Source organism: Aptenodytes patagonicus, chromosome 10 (assembly GCF_965638725.1).
Source record: "Aptenodytes patagonicus chromosome 10, bAptPat1.pri.cur, whole genome shotgun sequence".
In the NCBI taxonomy this organism is placed as follows: Eukaryota; Metazoa; Chordata; class Aves; order Sphenisciformes; family Spheniscidae; genus Aptenodytes; species Aptenodytes patagonicus.
This window is the reverse complement of record NC_134958.1, coordinates 3,684,913-3,706,008: the sequence shown is the minus strand read 5'-3', so window position 1 is coordinate 3,706,008 and position 21,096 is coordinate 3,684,913. Positions and strand designations below refer to the sequence as shown.

Sequence of the window (21,096 nt, the reverse complement as noted above, 5' to 3'; positions counted from 1 at the left end):
CGTTTAATATCCTCGTACGCTTCCTTTCTTTCTCTCCTGTTCTCCTACAGTCCTCTGTTGTATTCCTGCACTTACTTGCTGCTCCTCATCCTACAGCAATTTGACACTTACTCTCTATCTCCAGATGCTTGCCCAGAGTTTGTACACAACTTTCTAGCTTTCTTGCTGAGGTCTTACCCTCCCAGCAAGATTGCAGGCTCACATGCTGGGAAGCTGTTAAATTTCAAACTACTGGCAAGACAAATGCCTATGTATGTTGCACTGTAACGGCAAATAATCACGTTTCCTTTTCATTTTATATTGTGGCAATTATGTTCAGAAACTTTTAATGCAACATTGTCACCTACACATTCTGGATTTTATTGTTGTAACTGATTTAAGCAGCTACATATATAGTAACCCCCCCCCCCCGCCCTAGAAATCTGAGTAAAGATAGACTAAGTTTGCTTGAATTGTATAGCAAGTAGTATGTTTTAAACCATCAGCTTTGAAAGTGCTGTATGACTTCAGGAATGACAGTATGAAAAGGAAATATTTCACATTAATAGGTAACTTTTTAAAGACTCTCTGTCCTTATTAAGTAAACAAGACTATAGAGGGAGTACAGCCTTGGCTGTCATAATAAAGAAGTGGAGTGTAACAGGCTGTTACAAAAGGCTGTGTTCAGCAGAGGTTCATCTTGACAACGTATGACTTGGTTCTTGATTTGACAAAACTTCAGACAATCTGGTCTTGGTTATTGAGCAAAAGCCAAACCAGCCAGCCTTGGTGCACTGGTTTAGGGCGTTAAGTCCCCCCGACTTACTACCCCTCGTCAGTGCTAAAAGTTTCTGTCCCTGTAGGAGGGGCAGCAGGATGGAGCACGAGCCTGTTCTTCAACCTCCCAACACAAAGCCCAACATTTTAAGAAGAGCTTTACAAGCAGCTGTTTTGGCAGCTCCTACCCGGCTAGTCGTTCATGCCTGTGTGCCCTGGCTCACTTCTGCTGGTACAAGTGTTGAAACTGGTGAAACACGAAGCGAGTTAAATCACCCAGAGAGGAGAACAAAACCACGAAGAATGGCTGAACCGGAACACAGCCGGGAGCGTTTCCCTAGGCAGCAAGGCTGGCTTAACGGGTTCCCAGCCTCGACTGCTCATCCTGACTCCCACACTGTTCGCTGCCCCCTCAGTTGTCAAATGGATGTCTAGGTGAGCTGTGATTACGGAAGCAGTTCTGCTTACACATACATATATATCCCAACCCCCTCCAGTATGTGTTTTTTGATTCTGGCCCATTTCAGGGACCCAATTCACCGTCTGGCCCCAAAACAATTGTGCTGATAACCCTGCTGGGGCAGCCATGATGTGGGTGAAAGGGCCGGGGATGGCACCTCTTTAGCCACCTGAGGGAGAATAACTTGAGATTACGTGCTCAGGACAGCAGCCACATTGTAAAGTGGCAAGGGAGCTCAGACAAAGCATAATACTGTTTATTTTTGGACATCATTATGGAGAACAACAATGAGCAATCTCCGCCCAAGGCCAGTTTACCGCGCACGACTCCCCTCCTGCAGGGCCTGTTCCAAGAAGGGGCTCCCTCCGTGTCCTGCCGCGCCGCCCCGGTGCGTGCCAGAATCTGCTATCGGCCCTTGACGGGAAAGGGAGTGCCTTTCTCCAAGATCTAGCAGTTCTGCCCAACTCTCTGGTCTTTACTCGGTAACTTCCTTCAACCAGGTCAAAAAACAGGGTATGTGCTTTCCCTCAGGTGGGCGTGTTTTTCCAGAAATGATTATGACTCGGGAAACTCACTGACGCAGTGACAAAATTTGGCCATGGGTACTAACTGGCCCTGAATAGTTGTAGGCTGGAAGTCAGAAGAGTATTTCTAGTAATCAGAGCAGCGAGGAGGGGGAATAACCTCTCAACGGGATTAATAAAGGCAAAAATCTAATTACTTTTAAGTTAGAGCAGAGTTATGGAAGGAATTCCACAACAGCAGGGCCTCTGAGGTTTGTTTCTCCCCACATCCTTTAAGGAATGTTCAGAAAGGCGCGTGTGACTCCCTACGACACTGCCCTAACGGGAGTTACCGGGAACGGCGTAAAGCACTGTGCCTTTGACGGGGAGAGAAAGGAAAAAATAGCCACACGCCGCGAACTTGTGACTTTTCGAAATTCGAAGCCAGAGCACGCAACTATGCAGTTCAGGCTTCCAGTGCACCTGAAAACAGCTGCTTGTCTATCAGCAGATCATATTTGGATTTTACGGCTCTCGCAGTTAAAAGTCTACCTCGCATGACGTTTATCCGCCGAACACAAACGCGCGTAGGTACGGGAACAGCCCGTCGGCCTACCACGAGGCAAGCGCGGGCGCTGCCGAGCGCCACCGCGCCGGGCGGCCCTCCGCCGAGCTCCGCGGCCGCGCCCGGCCCCGCGCAGCGCTGCGCGGCCCCGCCACCTCCCCCGTCAGTGCGGGGCGCGGCGAGGCGGCGGGAGCGGGGCTCGAACCCGTAGGCTTCCCGGGCGGGCGGCGCAGGCGCAGTGCCGCGCCGGCGGGGGCCGCGGCGGTCCGCGGGCGCGCAGGGGGCGTCGGCTCCCGCCTGCCGGCCCGGCCCCTCCGCGCCCGCTGCCGCCGTATCTTCCGCGGGGCTGGCCCGGGGCAGCGCCGGGCGCGGGAGCGCGCAGGGATTTCGGCCGAGGCGCGGTCCCCGCCCGCGGCGATGGCCGGAGCGCGGCGCTGAGGGATGTGACGCGCATGGCGGCGGCGGCGGCGGCGGCGGCGCCGCTCCCCCTGCGCCGGCAGGGAGGCGGCCCTGCGCCCGGCGCCGCCTGCCCGGCCGCGCCGTGACCGGGGCTGCGCCGGCCGAGCGCGGCGGGGAGACGGGCTCCGCGGGGTGGCGCGGCGCTCCGGGGTGACAGCGCCCGCGGCGCCTCACGGCTCGGTGCCGGGCGCGGAGGCGGGGTGCTGCGAGCGTCGGAGGCTGTGGTGTGGCTCGGAAGCTCCGGGGCGCTCCGCGGCTGAGCCCCGCGTCGCGTTCCGGCCGGCCTGCGCGGGGCCCGGCGGGGCGATGTAGGGGACATGCCCTGACGGGACGGCGAGCGGACGGGCGCCGCCTGCCAGGGGGAGCTGCGCCAGCGGAGCCGCCCGCGGCGGATCGGCCGCACTCGGCGAGGCCCCCGGGCGCCGCCGCTATGGCTGGGCCCGGCCTCTGGACGAGCATCAAGTCCCTGCTGCGGAGGAGCGAGGACCCCTTGTTCCTGAACGACTCCAGTGCCTTTGACTTCTCGGACGAGGTGGGGGACGAGGACTTCCCCCGGTTTAACAAGCTGCGAGTGGTGGTGTCGGACGAGGCCTCGGAGACGGCCCCGGAGGCGCCGGTGAACGGGGCGCCCCTGGGCCTGCCCTCCGACGACGACTCCCTGCTGGACCGGGACATCGCCCTGCGCAGCGCCCGGGCCGGCCGGCCGGACCTCTGCAGCAGCTGCAGCAGCCGGCGGGAGCGCTCCAAGCAGAGGAAGGTGAAGAAGCGGCTGACGCTGGCTGCCCTCCTCTACCTCCTCTTCATGACGGGGGAGCTCATAGGTGAGTCGGGGGCTTGCTTTGCCGTCTCGCCGGCCCGGGTGCCTCACAGCCCGTTAGCTGCTCCGGCCTCGTTTTTAAGTATTTACTAGGAGAAACCGTCAGTCATTTAGAGAGATCAGCTGCAAGTTCAGAGAGTGAGAAGGAGCAAAGTCCACCTGTGTTTTCCATGCAAGAAAAGAAAGAGGAATTTGCAGCTTCCCTTACCTGAATCTCATCAGTCCCCCCCAGTGGCATAAAATACACATTTTTTTGTATGTCTGATGGCTTTTTATTTCTCCTGGTTTGTAAGTTTGTAAGGTGTTTTTAGCAAGGGAGAAATTGCATTTTATTGCAGTCATAAACATAATAGGATGAATAATTCCATCCTCGGTATTTTTTAATTACTGCCATAAAATCTTGCTGTGTTTGCAACAAGAGAAGAGGGAAATACAGTTTCTAAGCACGATACACTCTGTTGCTTACAACTGAAAAGACAAATCCTGAGCCATCAATAACAAACCAGCGAAGAAGCCACTCTCTTGACAGCTTCCTGATGTCCGACTGTGCTCTGGACTAGCATACGCTCCATCCAGACGTAAATCTTACGAGCAAAGTCAATTAAAATAATAGGTATTTTAACACTTCCCATTACAACACATGAGAATACCAAGTAGTTTGATTAAACTCGTTGCGTTTTTTGTTTGTTAGTACTTGGCAGAAGTATGGTGGGTTTTTACCTGGAAATTTGTTCCTATAAAAGCATCCGATTGTTGTTGGTCAGAAGAATGAATCTGGTGCTCAAGTTCAGCTTTTATTGCTCCCTCATAAAGGCATGCTATCGTTTGCTGTTCAGCTTGAAGAGAACCTGTGCATTACACAGCTGTCTCTGCGGAATGACAACGCTTTATTTAATAGGCTACAGTGGCATAGGCTTGAAATAAAATTAAATTTGAAAGTCCCTTGGATGCATAGGTGAGCTGTTAAATGGCCGTCGCCATTATCTAATCAATTTTGCAAAGCAGAGTAGTTATCTTTTAATCTCTGTTCAGTTACCAATTTAATATCGGCGTCCTGTTGCCATCTGTCTTTGGGATACGTCCACGCCATTCAGGGCAAGTGTCTGCTTGGTGCTAGTCAGCCTCCTGAAGAATGCTTAAACCCTCTCATCCACTTTCCCCTGATTCGAAGTGGTGGGGAGCGTTACACAGTGCCAGTCCATCGATGCGTATGTTGAGCCAGGTCTCTCCGGCAACTCCAACAATTAATTGCTTTTAAATTGCTTTCATTTTAACATACAAGTCTAAATCAGAGCTAATCAGATGAATTATTGGCCATAATTCACCAGGGGAAAAAAAAATCAAGTTACAAAAACTTTCTGGAAGTAAAGAACAGAGATGCCTCAGGTATAGTAACACGGGACCTACATCCTCCTCCTCACCTACGCAAATTTGGTCAGTAATGACTGAAGATGTGATGTTTGCTTGCGTGAAGTGAGCTCGCGCTCTTGGATCGCTCGTCCTAGGACAGTTGTGAATTGTATCTTTAAGACAGAAACTCCTACAAGACGGACAGGGAGCAAAATAATTGCTGAGTATAAATAATACAGTTTGTCCCACATACGTAGAAAAAAATCCCTAGGAGAAATGGTCCGTTTTTCAGAGAGAGCCCAGAATACTGACTATATCTGCACCAGTTTTATTTGGGGCCTTATTTCAGGAACGTGGGTTAGTGGAAAAAAGTGGGTTTGTCCTTCAACACCTCTCAGTGTGTGGTTAGTCATTAACAGCACTGCCACAATACATCAGCTCATCACGGATAAGGCACTTCGCATCAAACCTGTTGCAGGGATCTGGCTGAATGCCTCCATTTGTCCCCTGGCTCCGTTTTTTTCTCTGGCTGAGGTTTTGGTTCAGCAGGAACTCGGGTAAATTTGATAAGCAACATAGTGTTATATCTCAGACGTAGACATCCTTTAACATGAGAGTGATTTTATTTGATTGTATTCATATCAGAGTTCCGATACATGCTGAATTTAGTTGATCTGAAGGGCCCCTTACTGAATAATATGTCTGAGCTGTTGGCAGCTTGGTGCTGAAGTCACTAAGAGTGTATCTGTTGGGGGCTTCGGATCCGATTCACGCTATTGTAGACCTCTCCATAGCTACTGCAGGGAGAGCTCTAGAAATAATAGGTGTTGAGTAAAAATACTCTCTCATCACTGTCACATCATCTGTTGCTTCTCCCTCACAGCCAGGACTTCCGCAAGCCGAGCTCAGGGTGGCTGATTTGTCTGTACAAAGTGTTGGTACTGTAGTGCGGACTCATCTTCCTCAGGTCTATGTATGCTATTACCAGCCCCATTTCGTTATTTGGGCACCGAGGCAGACAGCACTGAGGGCCAGACCCACCCGTAAAATATTCAGGCATCCAACTTCCACAGAGAGTAAACAGAGGACTTGGGTATCTCTGTACTTTTGTGGATCTTGACCTGAATGACTTGTCATAGGGCAAGTAATCAGCAGCAGAACGAGTAATTAAAGGTGGAGCCCTCAAGTCCTGGGTCAGTGCCCTACCTGTTTAAGTTATTTCACTCCAGCCCTGTATTGTGTTCTGTCTGGTTGGTTTCAAATTTTGGAACTTTTTGAATTGATCTGTAGCTCAGGTATTTGGGAAACTTTGATCATATAGGACATTTAACTGACTTCTTTCTAAGATCTTTGACAGATTTGAGTTTCTGAGGAAAAGGCAGAACACCCTATCAGACAATTAATTTGTTCAGTTAATTTCAGTAAAAATCTTTCTGCTGTCTTTTACCGATGTCAAGATGAAGGAAACCCTGTTTCAGTAGCTTTTTTGGGAAATCTTAATTGGCATATTTTTTCCAAAGTATAGCCAAGCTCATTACCCCAGCCCAGCTCAGTGTTTGTTGTTTAATTTGATGAACAGTCATTGTAAAAGTCGGATAACAACTTAGACTTTGTGGGAACCATTTTGCATCAAGAAATGAAAAACATACTGCAAGTCCTCATTAGCTTTTCTGACAGGGTTTTGATGTTTTCAGCTATGTTTAGAGATTTCTAATTGATCGTCCACGAGGAGGACTGCTGTCCTTCGCGGGTCACTGAAAACTGGTGAGCCATCAAGCTGTCTATCTGTAAAGGTTATAGAGGTCTTTTTTTTTTTTTCTCTCCAAGTTGCCAATCGTGTTTAAACAGCCCTTAGGCAGTACCTTTAACCAAGCAATGAACCGATATATTTGGAAACAAAAGAACCTTTGATTTCAGAATTTCATAAGTCTCAATTATGTTTTCTTAATCCACATGCTGCATTATGATTAGCTTCAACACCGGAATTCCTTCTTTATAATTTTATTTTTAAAGCCTTTAAAAGTGAGAGACTAGCTGAAATAGAATTGACTCACCTTGGACTGAAGTGATTCTCAAAATTAATACATGTGAATTAACATACATACTTCAAATGATCACACGTGTGAACTACTGAATTGAATGTCCTTAGATATAAATTATTGTTTCTTCTGTGTTGACTATAAAAGAGGCTGAGTTGCACATTTCTAAGTCATATTCTTTTAAATTATGTGAGAACACAATTCCGAAAGGAAAGGCATAACTCATTTTACTCAAAAAGCTGCTGAATTGCTAAATCTTAAAAACTCATTATTTTTGAGCGGTGATGACCTTCGGAAAATTTCAGCCTCAGAAGAATTTGACTTAGAAACTTAGGAACAACTGAAGAAGGGGGGATGGAGGAAAGGAACTGGTTGAAACGTGGTGTATTTGGTAGTTACCCACAGTACAAGCAATGCTGCAGTATCAGCCATGCTGCTTGTGTTTGGCTGGGGAGGAGAGCGTAGCTCTGTCTGCAGGTGTGTACATGCAAACACCCACAGCCACCCCCCCCCCCATTTTATGACTAGTCTTGAAAGCAATCAGCCAGTTGTGAATTGCCCTTTGCTATTTCCTCATGGTCAGCCTCTTCTCTAAGACAGTTTTAATTGTATACGAAGATATACAGTTATGTACACGAAGATACCTTTAACTCGAAATGTTAGTTGGAGCCTCAAGCCTGCCAAATGGCACACCAGCTGCATGCTTTGCTCAGTAGAATTTACAGGCTGAATGACAATCTCAAGGTAAGAAGAGAAACTAAATTATAGCTGAGCTGACATGAAAGATGTGATCTTTTCTGAGAAAATGGGCTTACCTTCGTGCATATGGAAGACACAACGCAGCCTGTCCTTGATTCCCCCTTGGATAAGGGATGCTTAAGAGAGAGGTGCATTGTTTAAATCTCTCACCTATCCAATAGTAGCATTAGCAATTGAGTTGGAACAAAGATATTAACCTTTGATCTGAGGTTATTTGTCTCAATGCAGCTCATAATTACGAGAAAAAATTATGGTAATAAATAACAAAGAAAAATGCTGTGCAAGTGAAAGTCATTGTCTGCAATATATATTGGCAGAACTTATACACCCCTGCCAGGACAGGGAATAATGAAGGTTAAAAGATAATGTAATAAAAATAAAAAGGGGGCAGGGTAAATTTCTTTGCCATTGAGTCACTGGATTTCTGTCCCTGTTCTGTAATGTCAAAATATTTAACAGATGTAGTTTAATGAAAGGATCAGCTGATTAAACACATCTGCAATAATACATAGAGAAAAGAGACAAAACTGTTTTGGGCCTGATCTTGCAAACGTTGTGATGCAAGTAGTCTCTGTGAGAATAACAGGAGTGAATCCTTTCTATGTTACTTTTAATGGAAAGCACACTTCACTGCACTTTTAACTGTGGTAGCTTTAAATTATAGCATGACGTTTTGACTGTAATGGCAAACCCCCCCTGTTTAGTGAGTATAAGAAGGGTTCTCATGCACTTAATGCACTGTTCTGAAAATAAGTAACTGTAAGCTGTGCCAAGAGGATATTATCTAGAATCATTAATGTCATATGTCCTGACTTCTCCAACTTTGTTTTCAGGTGGATATGTTGCTAACAGTCTAGCAATTATGACAGATGCACTTCATATGTTAACTGACCTTAGTGGTATTATTTTGACCCTGCTTGCTCTCTGGCTGTCTGCAAAATCTCCCACAAAGAGGTTCACTTTTGGATTTCATCGCTTAGGTATGTAGATAATCAGCTTTTGCTATTAACAGAGTATTTTAAGCAACAACTGTAAAGATCACCTAATTCTAGAAGAATAGGTAACTAGAAAGAAAGTAGCAACAAACCTGAAAGTTGCTTTATGTTTAACACCCTGACTCTAATGTCCTTTCATTGGCCATTGTGGATCCACTACGTAGGTTGTATTGCCACAAGGGAATAGATAATAAAATTTTAAATTTTAAACCTCAGCCAAAAGTGACGTTTGATGGCAGAGTTTCACTCACTGGGAGCAGGATGAGTCTCTCCATCTCTGTGGAACTAGGACTTAGCAGATTCAGAGTTGAATTCTGAATGCTTGATTCATCTTCCATCTTAAAGGGGAAGGTTGGGGAATTGGATACATGATGACATTGTAAATATGACTTCCTACAAATGAACCATGGCCTAAGAAGTTTAAAAAGGGTTCAGAGGAGAGAAGCTGTCCCCAGCAAGAACAAGGGTGGATATGCAGCTGTGTTTCACAGCCCATCCATAGTTACTGGGCTGTTGCATTAGGTGAGGCCCCCGTGCACCTTTGTGCTTTGGAACGGAGGCTGTTGAGCAAGGGAGGGACACATTCTTTGGTCACTCACTGCTGTACCACTGTTAGTGCTTGTGTGACACTCTGAGGAGCTTGTTGGTGCAGGAGCTGTACATGTCAGTCTTGTTCACAACAGATTATTGCCAGTGCCCAGGATTTACAAAGTCCCATTGACTTCAGTAGAATTATGATACGAGAAAAAGGTCCTATTCAATGTGAAAAATGACATCTTATTGCAGAACTAAAAAGTTCTGTAGAGCGTATTATCAGAGAGCTCTGCCCTGCCAGAAGCCACATAAATCAGTAGTATTCTTGCACTCCCCAAACCACACAAAGCAGAGGTCAAAATGTTCCGTGGTTTGCAATTCAGTAAGTTACTTAACCTCTGCCCATTTTAGGTGTCTGTAAAAAGAAGTATAAACAGAATGTTGTACTAAACCTTGGAAGGGTATTTTCAGGATTCATTACTTCATGTTTGGAAATGTAATGATGATAAAGGGTGTTTTCATGTGGTTGCTAACTGGATATAATAATTCATCATGTACAGCTGCAGGTCTTGTAGACATTTTACCAAAAGCTTCAACCTTTATTTTTCATGGAATAGATAATTTCTAGTGTCACAGTTTGCTGCCCCTGCTCTATACATTCTATAGCCTATATTTTTCAAGGAATTTCAAAGTCTTGTGTAGTCGTCATTTGCAATTCTTACTTTGGCTGCTAGAACAGCAGTAGAATTCAACAACTCCATCACTCCTAGTCATTTGTCATCAGTCACTAATGCATGAATGCATAACTCTGTACACCAGCAAAGATCTTTGGGGCTTAGCAAGAAAGCATTAACAATGCCAGCATTTCCCATTACAAACTTTTCTTTCAAGAAGTTTTCATTTTGCGATAGGAGCTCCCCTAATACTGAAACCTGACCTTGCAGGTATGCCCCTGGCATTTGCTCATACTCTCCAGAAGGATGTTTGCTAGCATTTATACATACTTTAACCCTATTTAAAAATAACTTGAGTAATTTATGTGTCTTTGTAACTTTTCTAAAACCAAATAGTACATACATTGAACTTGCCATGGCCTAGCTTAAAATAGGAGTTAATCTTAAGAAAAATAAAAGAAACTTATTTAACCATTAAAATCTTAGTTCTGTAAATTTTCACTGACTTTTCAATTAATTAATCTGAGGGCTCCACAGCACTTTGCAAACACAAATCCCTGAGGATTCCTGCCACCACGCTTTCTGTACTTTTTTTTTCTCCCCGTTTTACTGCCAAGAAAAACACTGGCCAGCCTGATCCAATGGTGGCCCATGGGCCAGATCTGCCCCATAGAGTTAGACCGTATCGCCCACCGTCTTCTCCCTGGGCACCATCTTCCTGCTACAGGGAACAGCTTCTCAGTTCTGCAACAATTACTCCTCCTTTTCTGCTGCCCCGTGCCAGTAGGTGGTCAAACACTAGAACAGGTAGTGGAGTCTCCACAGTTGGAAATACTCAAAACCCAACTGGACACAGCCCTGAGCAACCTGCTGTAGCTGACCCTGCTTTGAGCAGGGCTACACAGTTTCCAGGGGTTCCTTTCTACCTCAGCCATTCTGTCTGAGTAGCAGCAGTGCAGTTCTCTCTGTAGGAGGAGGACGACTAGAGCCTGGGGGTCGGGGGGGAGAGCTTCTGTGGCTGCAGTGAGGAAGGGGAAGTGGGTAAAGGCCCTGCAAGAGACCTCCAAACCTTGATCTAGGCTGTGCAAGTACAGGAGGTGGGATGGTTCAAAATTACTATACACAGTTTTTTAAAGTCACATTTGTGAAATTTATTTGCCTGATTTTAGGGACCCAATCTGAACGCCGTGGCCAGAGGACCCAGTTTCACACATCAGTGAATGCTGGCAATGGAACAAAGCTGCTTCCAGGGCATATCCTCACTGTAACACATTTTTCCAAATAACCTGTATGTAAGAAGCTTGTCAGCAAATAGTATGAGCTCAACAATAGCTTGAATTTCATGAGAGATGTTAAAACATGACAGAATGTTAAAAATAGGGTACAGACTGAGCATCTGTCACAGAAAAAATGTGGAGCATTTGTTTAAAGCTGGGAATATGTGCAAGCACTATCTCATCACTGACCTGCTTTGCATTAAGTTTTAAGATAATCTATACATACAGTAAGCATGAAAACATTCTAACGAACAATGTTTCTAGTACTCGTTATCACTTTTGTTTGCAGAACGATGAATTTTCAATCTCGTTCCCATAAACATTGCATTGTAAAGACAACAGACCTATTAGTTGTCTAGTCAAATTCCAGAAGGAAATTAGCACTAGTTTTTATTTATCTGAGTTCTCTTTGAATACATAATATGTATGCTCCATCTTCAGTTTTATTCCATTTTCAGTGGTGAAAAGGAAGCTGACAGGTTCAGGAATGGGTTAGAAAAGTGAAGACAAAATAATGGAAATTGCAGACATGTCTAAAAAGGATTATATTCTTGAAGCCAAAAATAGTTCTGTTTCACCACCAAGTGGAGATACCTCCTTCTCAGCAAGGCACTGAGCAGATTTAGGCATAGATATGAAACCTGGGATTTTTCCATTGCTGCAGAGACAATGTTAGTAATGACAGAATCAGTCAGTCCACTGAGACAGTGTATAGTTCATTTCACAAGAAGTGAAAGATCTCAGCACAATTCTACAGTGCTGACATGATGATGACTGTGAAAGAAACTGCAAGGAAAACACCGGTTTCCGTTGCAGAAAACATAGTTTTAGATTGTAAAACCACAATATGTTACTTCTCTGGTAAATGCTAATGTGCTATGGCTTCACAAATTTTTTAAAAAGCATTCTGGAAAACCTTCTAAGCAATGTATTATTTTTTTTTAAGGCTGTTGGCCTGAATAATCTGCCTGCTTTTTGAAGAACACTACCACTTGCATGGATATTTCCAGGATTTTCATGTTGCTCTGAAATCATCTGAGATTGTGACAGTTGCCTTTCAGAGCCTTGTTACTGCCTGGTAATGCTGGTAGTCGTCCAGGCATTGACACACTACCGAACAGCTGAATGCGTTGGTGTGAGTTTCTTCTCCCATAATGATGTTAAAAATTCGGTGTATGGATCAAGTGATTTTGGTGATATTAAAATGCTTATATAGCTGCATGTTTTTTACTGTAATATTGAATAAATAAAATTAAGGCAGTACTGTGTTAGAAATGACACCTTCTGCAGTAACCAAAGTTGTACTACACACTGACAGATTCAAAGCAAGAGGGAGAAGTGAGGTGAATCAATATTCTTAGAGCTATGGTACAGCCAAGAGCGGAATTTTGCCTTTACTGGGGAATAAATCAGGGCAACGTGTGGAACAAGGGGGAAGAACAACCATTGCAGTTCCAAGTAAATTAATTCCAGCTCTGATCTTTGAATTCACACAGGAAGGCTAAGATCCCAGTGATCCATCTGGCAAGTGACAGTAATGAGCATTATGCATAATGATTACAGATTACTCAGGCATGGCTGCGGATTTACATGCAATACAATGGAGCTAGCATTAAGGTTTTCCCAGTGCTTTTTGTAAAGCCCTGTATTAACTTGCTTGTAACTGAGACTGTCTTAACTGGGCCAGTGTTTTCTCTGTCAGGTATCTTGCTGCCGCCTTTTCTTTTTTCTTTCTTTTTTTTTTTTTTTAAAGTTTCAGCTGCAACAGGGCAATCATTTTCAGAATATGAAGCTAGAGGGTAAAAGTATGTTTATGTTAAAAATAATCTAGTGACCCATTTGGAAATACCTATATTCCTTATAGTAGGACCTTAAAACTGTAGTGTGGACTCATTCTTCTCAGGTTTATGTTCGCTCTTATCAGCCCAATTTAATGACTTGGGTACCGAGGCAGGCAGCACTAAGGTCCAGATCCATAAAATATTCAGGCCTGTTTACCTCACATCAGAACAGCAGGAACCTTGTAGAGAGCTGTAACCACTTTCCACAGATTTAAATGGCAGTGGAAGGTGCAGGACAATGAAATATTAGGAGTTTTTATTAACTTTCTAATTTTCTCTTTATTTAGATGTATGTGCCCTTTTGAAAGTCCCTACTGATCAGATAAAATTCCTACACCAAAGTGTTGGTCATAACACTCTTGTGAAATATGAGTATTTGGTAAACATTAGATAATGTTAAAACAGCATATTACAGCAATACAGAAACTTACATTAAGCAACCCTTCATAGCTGAAATCTGCAATAAATAACGTGTATGTACACATATGTCAAGCAGCTTAGGAGTAATACGTCTGACAAGTTTGTACCGTTCAGTTTCTTAATCTTTTTATAATTTTTTCTTCATCCTAAATACAAAAGGATATATAAAAGTCATTTCTAAACCCAGCTTAATACTGTGGACACTTGAAATCAAGCTCTCTCTTATTTGTAGGTGGGCTGGTGATGTTTGAGATCACCTATCTTCCCCTCCTCTGGACAGGGCCTTTGCCTGCGGCTTCTTGGGCAAAAGTTCTGGGTTGTCTGAAGAAGTCACAGTCATCGCCCATGCAGAAATTTTCAGAGAAAACATAATTTGAGGGATATACTGACAAGGAAGCGTGAAGGAGTTGACTAGAACAAACTCCATTTGTTAATCTTATTTTACGAGTTTTATTTACTACACAACTTGTTAGTTGTGCATTAGGGTTATAATATGCATAAAATAGTTAAAATAATTAAAGCTCTGTCCACGTTCTAATTTGGAAATAGAAATAGATCTGAGACTGACTTTTGTAATGTTGTTTCCTTTCTGTTTGCAGAAGTATTGTCAGCCATCATTAGTGTATTGCTGGTCTATATCCTTATGGCATTCCTCTTGTATGAAGCTGTTCAAAGAACTATCCATATGGACTATGAAATAAATGGCGATATCATGCTGATTACAGCAGCCGTTGGTGTTGCAGTTAACTTAATGTAAGATCTCCCTTTCTCTCCATTAACACTCATAAATGTATTTCTGAATAAGCTGCTAGTTCATTCATGGCCTGTAACTTTCTCATGGGATGTAATCTTGGTGGACCTCTTCATTTTCATAAATAAGACAAGAAATGATACTGAGTATTACTTTTTCAATTCTTTGGTTTAAAAGGAAGAAAAAGAAAAAAAAGCAACAAAAAAACCCCACCCACGAAACCCTAAAGCCTGTTTCTTGGAGTGTTTTTCTTCTTTCACTTTCAGAATGGGTTTTTTGCTGAATCAATCTGGCCACCTTCACTCCCACTCCCATTCCCACCCTCACTCTCACGTACCTCCGTCGAACTCTCCTAACACAGCCCACAGCAGTAGCCACGGGCACAGCAGCCTTGCCGTGAGAGCAGCGTTTGTACATGCCCTTGGGGACCTGGTACAAAGTATTGGCGTGCTCGTAGCTGCATACATCATACGCTTTAAGGTAAGGAATGGCTAGTCTTTGAGGCAGGGTGGAGTTTTTTTAATTTCAACTCCGGTGATTAAATTAAAAAGGGATTTGTTTTTGTAAGTTATTAAAAAAATACTTTGTGATATTCTATTATAAGCTTCATACATTCATGCAAAATAAGCAAAGACTATCTCTAGTGTGTATTTTGTAACTATTCAAACAAAAAGAAATATTCATGAAAGTTGAAGCTACAAGCAACTGCATTTTCTGAGTCACATTTTTATAAGTGAGCTTATTTTCATACATCCTTTAACACTTTGGAACTTCCCTTGCAGCCAGAATACAAGATTGCTGATCCTATATGTACATATGTATTCTCCATACTGGTGGTTTTGACAACAGTTCGAATTCTGTGTGACACAGGAGTTATTATTCTGGAAGGTAAGATCTGTGCACAGTCTGCAGTACTTTACATGTCAAATACCAGTGAGCATTGGCACTTTCTTCACATCACGATCACATTCGATCTAACGAAGTGGACCGTGACTGGAGACCTGTTTATGCTGCTGCTGCTTTAGTCTGTTGGTTCTTGATGGCTCATCTAAGTTGCAGCAGTCTTCAGGTGTCTTTGACCTCTGCCGTGACATGTACGGAACTTTCTTGTGTGTCTGCAGTGGCTATCAGCTAAACTAAGTGTACATTTGCCCAGGCTCAGTTCTACACTTTCACTTTAATTATTGTAAAGTTAAAGTGAATGTGAGTGCATTTAAAAGGAGGAAGCAAGCTTAGGCCAAATGCCTGGACAGGTGGTTCACGCCTGTCCTGTCTTCCCCTTTTCCACGCGTGCTGTGGTATTGCTTGTGTGCTTCTACTGTTACCATAGGGGAAGCTACAAGTAAAGAGTGGTGTAAAAAGGAAGAAGAAAAAAACTGGAAAGAAAAAGCTGAAGAATCTTATCTCATGTGGTGACTTAGAGGGAAAGATGCCAGCAACATTCTTTGCATTATTATAACTAACATGCCAACTATTGCTGCTTGATCTAGTACTTTTACCATATGAAAGTGAATATATTAGGGATGGGAGAAAAATCCTAGGTTTTAGCTGCACCTTCCTAGCTGTCTCATGTGAGCTATTATTGACTTCACTTTTACTATGTTACGAGGTTAAATCAAAGACCTCAAAATCTTCAATGTCAAGTGATTTTGTTGTCATTTAGGAGAGGAAAAAAAAAATGCAACAAAATGGAAGTTCACCGAGAAGGCAAAAATGGTAAAATTTGCTTAAGAAACCTCAATTAGCTCCAGGGCAATAGCTAAGATTTAGCTGAAGAAAACAGATAAGACAAACTAATGGTGTATTAGATTCCAGATGTTTGAGCTGTAGCTGTTTGCATAGGTATCTCAGTTGTCATAAAAATCTCCACATTAATGATGTTATTAAAAGTGATGATAGGTTGGCTTTATGTATGCTAGGGAATTTTTCCAACTCGGATTCAGGATCTCCAGAGAATGGACCTGCATTTATATTGGAGACTACTGCTACAACATCAGGGTCCTTGGAGTTGTATCAGCTTTCACTATTCATTTTAACTTAAGTTTCATCATTATACTAGGAATGCTAAATTAAAAATGTAAATGATTATCTAATACAAGCAATGAGATTCTAGCTTTTAATATAGATTTATAAGGCAGCGTGGAAGTCTATCAATAGCATGATGCGAGATATCAAAATTTAAGTTCATGTTTCCTGGGAAAAAGAAAGCTGTAGAAATAATACCAGGCAGTTAGCTAGTTATTTATCAGCTAAATAATTTTCTGTTAGTCTTCACTAGAAGGAAAATTTTGTTTAATATGAGAGAATCCTAGACACAGACCTTTGAAAAGAGATGGTACTGGAACTAACATAATTTAAAAAAAAGTAAGGCATCCAGTTCAGAGAGGAGTCATCCAAAACTTCTGAAGAAATTTGAGAAGAAGGTGGCTGAATTCCTCTCACAGTATATATAAAACTCCCTAAAACTGGAAAATAAGCAGTAAAAAGCTATGATAGCAACAAAACTATTCAGAAACAGAGTTATTCAGTATTTTTGTACTAGTTTTTGAGCCCATGTTGATCATCTAAAATTTTGATTCTGCCCTTCGTACAGGTGAAGGGTTGAGTAGGGAAACTATAGAGGTGCTGTAGCTGCTGAAAATACTACGTCCAGAAGGACTTGGTCAGTGCAGTCATTGATTTGCAAAGAAGCCACGCTATAAGACAAAAAAGTCATGTGTTAACCACTGCAGAGGGATTACTATGAGCATTTGAAAATGATACCAGTTACCTGAAGAGAGAAGTTTCAGGAGACAGCAGGAGGCAGGCCCTAGCATTTTTTTTTTTTAGATTCTGACCTTAGAGTCTGATCTAGGCAGTTACTAGGGGTTAGAAGCTGCAGTAAAGTTGTCTACACAAGTACATCGCTCCAAAGGATCTAACGCTGGCTATTGCCAGAGAGCGGATTCTGGACAGGACAAATTACATTTGAGACAACACTGCAATTCCTGTACAACATCTGTATCCATACTGGACTTAATATGCCAATTTGCATATTCTTCTCTATTGATAACTTGGAAGTTACTAATCACTTCCAACAGCACAAATTACAAAACTCTTTTGACACTAAGATCTGTCATGACATTTTAAAGGCCACTGAGAGTTTGCAGAAGACCGAATTAATTTTATCTCATGTTTGGTATCACAGGAGTTCCAAGGCATTTAAACGTGGATCGCATTAAGGAAGACTTGATGAAAATTGAAGATGTTTATTCTATAGAAGATTTAAATGTTTGGTCTCTCACTGCAGGAAAAACAACTGCCATAGTCCACTTGCAACTAGGTAAGCTGCTGTATAGCATAATTCTAAATTAAATCTAAGTGTAGAAAAAAAAAAACCCAAAACATTTTCTCTTCATATTGTTATTTAAATTGAACCAGGAAATATCATTCTGGGGAAAAAAATCTACTAACTATGGTTTTGTACAGCGAGGTACAGAACCCATTGGCCCAGAAAGACACAGTGTAAATGAAAATTGTGCAAAGAAAATATATTCATACTGAAACATCCAGTACAGAGTCTTTGTGGGGGGAGGCAGGGACGGGGAAGGATTTCTCCTCAGAAATTCCCTTATTTCGTCCAGGGAAAGGCAGGGTGAAGTTCTAATGTGGAACAGTCTGACATACGAAAAATAAATATGTTTTGCCAAAACGTGCTGATTTAGACATCTAACAGTACCATGTTAACAAATAATATTAATATAAATATATAATATTAATTCTTGGTAAGAAAGCTCAGGTTTTTTGGGGAGTGGTGTCTAATACAGACAGTTTTATCAAGATGTGATTCTAATTAGAGGACATAGACCTGAAGGTGTAAAATAATATCTAGAGAGTACATAGTGACCACAGAACAAAATTAAATTAATAAATGAGTGTGAACAAAGATTATTCTAGTTGGTAACACTGTGAAAAATCTGAGAACAGCTGGATTGTCCAGGTTTCTTGAGGAGTGAATTCTATTAATTATTTTCTTGATTTTCCAGTTCCTGGTAGTTCATCTAAATGGGAGGAAGTTCAGTTCAAGGCCCGACAACTGCTGCTGAACACATTTGGAATGTACAAGTGCTCTGTCCAGCTTCAGAGTTACAAACAGGAGATAAGCAAAACCTGTGCAAGTTGTCAGAGTTCCAGTGCCTAATTTCGTATGTTTTGGGAACTGCTGCCTTATTCTTTATCTTGTAGTCAAAGACTGAGAGCAATAAATGCAAAACGAAAATGATGAAATAGAAACCATTAATATGTGGATTTGTACCATGCAGCAGGGAGAACTGGTGCTGCAACAAGTGCAGTGGTTGCCCAACAGAACACGTATTTCACTCTCTCCCTTGTACTGGTTTATTCAATTTATTATGATTTTGAGACAAAGCTGTTTTCAGATTATTGTTTACAACCTGCAATGTGGCTCTGCAGATACCTCACAAATTACAGTCCAATATCGTCCTTTAATAACTATGTACCACAAAGTACCTGCACTCCAAATGGAGCATCAAGTATTCAGTATTTCAGTTAAAGTCTCTAATGCTGATCATGCCAGGGTTCCATAACGTGTCAGGATCCCTGAATTCATTACACAGTATTTTTGCAATAGTAATTTTCATACAGTATCTTAAACTATAATGTGTACAGTGCTAGTTGAATTGTTTTGGAAACTGTCTCTTTGGAGACACTGCAAAATACAGAATTTACTGTACCCAGACCAGAAAGTTAGCTTTAATCTGGGCATTCAGAGATCCAGACAGGAAGATCCTTGCCCAGACTTCTGATGTTTAACTAGAGACCCAACATTACTGGACCCAAAGTGTTTTAAGTGATTGGTTATCTTTAATGTATTTTAGAATAGGGTTTATACATTAGAAACAGCTTATTTATTTTACAAAGTTTTGACTTGTAAGATGAATTTATTATGAATAATCTTGAATGTCTAAACCAACATTTGATTCACATTAAAAGGCCAGCTGATTAGCATGCATTCTAATTATAATTAATGTCCTGTAATTGATCATTTTTCCATGATTGTTTTGTTTTAAAAGAAAAATCAAATGATAGACACTATGCTTGACATGGAGATACTCTCAAACACAATCTACAGACAGGCAAAACATGTATCTTCTAACAGGAAAGTGGGGAGCAGAAGTTTTAGATATGTAGTATTCCCTCAGTCACAGATCTCTGACCTTTTCATCTTTGCTTTGAGCACAGTATGGCAGTATTCTGACAGGAATGCCACTGCAATAGCAGTCCCTCGCTACTTAGCTTTATGAATAAAGCAAAATCCAAGCAAGCTCAGTAACCTAATGGTGTTGGACAACAAAATCATAACAACCTACAGAGATAGAAAGGCCATTTCTTATTTACAGAGGGATGAGGCAATTTTGAAAAGACTATTTATTCATCCTCAAAGTCCACAAAACTGAATTGCTTAGCCTCATGGTAGAATCACTGTACTTTGAATGTACACAGGATAATAAAACCTGACCCTAAGCTATCATACACCTCCAAGCTCAGATTTACACCTGCTTCTGAAGTCATTTGCATTGAAGAAGCTAAGGGCAACAGGAATATGACCTGCAAAGTTCAGAAGACAGTAAGAGCTTGGCTTCAAATATTTTTTTCTTATTCTGTACTTTGATCTTTATGCAGAACTTCCACTGACATCAAAAGTAGTTCTGTATGTGGATCAGAAAGGAAAATTTTTACCCAATAATGGATATTGTGATATTCAGCTGTGAATACTTAAGCTATTGTCTGTTTTGAAACTTGCTAGGGTTTCACATATTCATCAGGCTGATTTATACCTGCAATTGGTGGTAACAATCTTGGCTTCTTTTCTCCCCTTTTTTTGAGGTAGGGGTCACACGATGAATTTTTAGAGGTGAAAACTGACAGCACAGTATTAATTTGGGCAAAGTGCACCTAACACTGGATTATGTTTGTAGCTGTTCTGGCAAGAAATGGGAACACTTGAGTATAGCATGGGAGCACATACAGCTCAGAGGCGAAGTGGCACTGTACTTGGGAAGTTAATGCTTCAATACAAACACTATCATTAATTAAGCCATATCACAGTTCATGAAAAATGTGCATCCCATCCTTACAAACTTACTGGAAAAAAAAATAACACAAACAAACAACAGGTATTTTGCACACACTAATACTCAAATAGGTTTTAATTAAATCGGGGTTTACAGTTGCTGTAATTAGAAGTTGAAGTACAGTAGACGTATTGTATTTGGAGTTTTTTATTGTAATAATTTACACATTTGTTTAATTGAAGAAAAAAGCAGAAATGTGTTGTTTTATTGTGGGTTTTATTAAATCAATTATTAAACTTCACATTGTTGTCTTACATTTATTTGTATTGCTGTCTCTGTCATCATCTTGGATTCTTACAGCAGCTGTTTTTTGAAGTGTCTGAACACTCAAGCTTAACTCAGTTTGGAGATGCTATATATAGAATGATGTCTCCCTCTTTAGTCAGAAGAATTCCAGTCTTGTTATTTCCTGTGCAATAATTGCACTTTAGAAAACATAAGCTGACAAAGCATGGTGAAGGAGCAGCCACAAAACAACTGGCAAAACATTCTTGAAACCCTACATTCACCCTCGAGGGGCCCTTGTTATCAAGGCCTATAGACTGGAAGGAGTTCAGAGAAAAAGCAACAGAAGATGAAATGAGAACCAAAAATAAAAGAATGAATGCATTTATCTCAGGGAGACTCTGAAGTGTACATGCCCTGTTTTGAGGTCTAACTAAACTCACATGGAAATTTATATCTCTGCGGTCTACCTCTAATCCTTTTCTTACTCTTTATATTCAGGGCACAGGTTGTCTGGCACTGCTATGTTTAACATAA

The 21,096-nt window shown here is 42.0% G+C and overlaps 1 protein-coding gene across 3 annotated transcripts; it reads left to right on the top strand.

Annotated features, from left to right (window-relative positions):
* The first annotated feature begins 2,884 nt into the window (after nt 1-2,884).
* Nucleotides 2,885-20,575, top strand: SLC30A4 (solute carrier family 30 member 4). Of its 3 annotated transcripts, XM_076347824.1 has the most exons (7): nt 2,890-3,564; nt 8,542-8,688; nt 14,049-14,202; nt 14,467-14,680; nt 14,983-15,088; nt 17,388-17,522; nt 18,226-20,575. In XM_076347824.1, the coding sequence occupies exons 1-7, from the start codon at nt 3,174-3,176 to the stop codon at nt 18,378-18,380; spliced, it is 1,302 nt and encodes a 433-aa protein (XP_076203939.1). In that variant the 5' UTR covers nt 2,890-3,173; the 3' UTR covers nt 18,381-20,575. The 3 variants fall into 3 exon arrangements, 2 of the variants coding, with proteins under 2 accessions (XP_076203940.1, XP_076203939.1); XR_012996153.1 differs by lacking the exons at nt 14,467-14,680; nt 14,983-15,088; nt 17,388-17,522; nt 18,226-20,575 and adding an exon at nt 12,135-12,323 and having other exon boundaries at nt 2,885-3,564; nt 14,049-14,119; XM_076347825.1 differs by lacking the exons at nt 14,049-14,202; nt 14,467-14,680; nt 14,983-15,088; nt 17,388-17,522; nt 18,226-20,575 and adding an exon at nt 11,081-11,431 and having other exon boundaries at nt 2,885-3,564.
* The last annotated feature ends 521 nt before the right edge of the window (nt 20,576-21,096 follow it).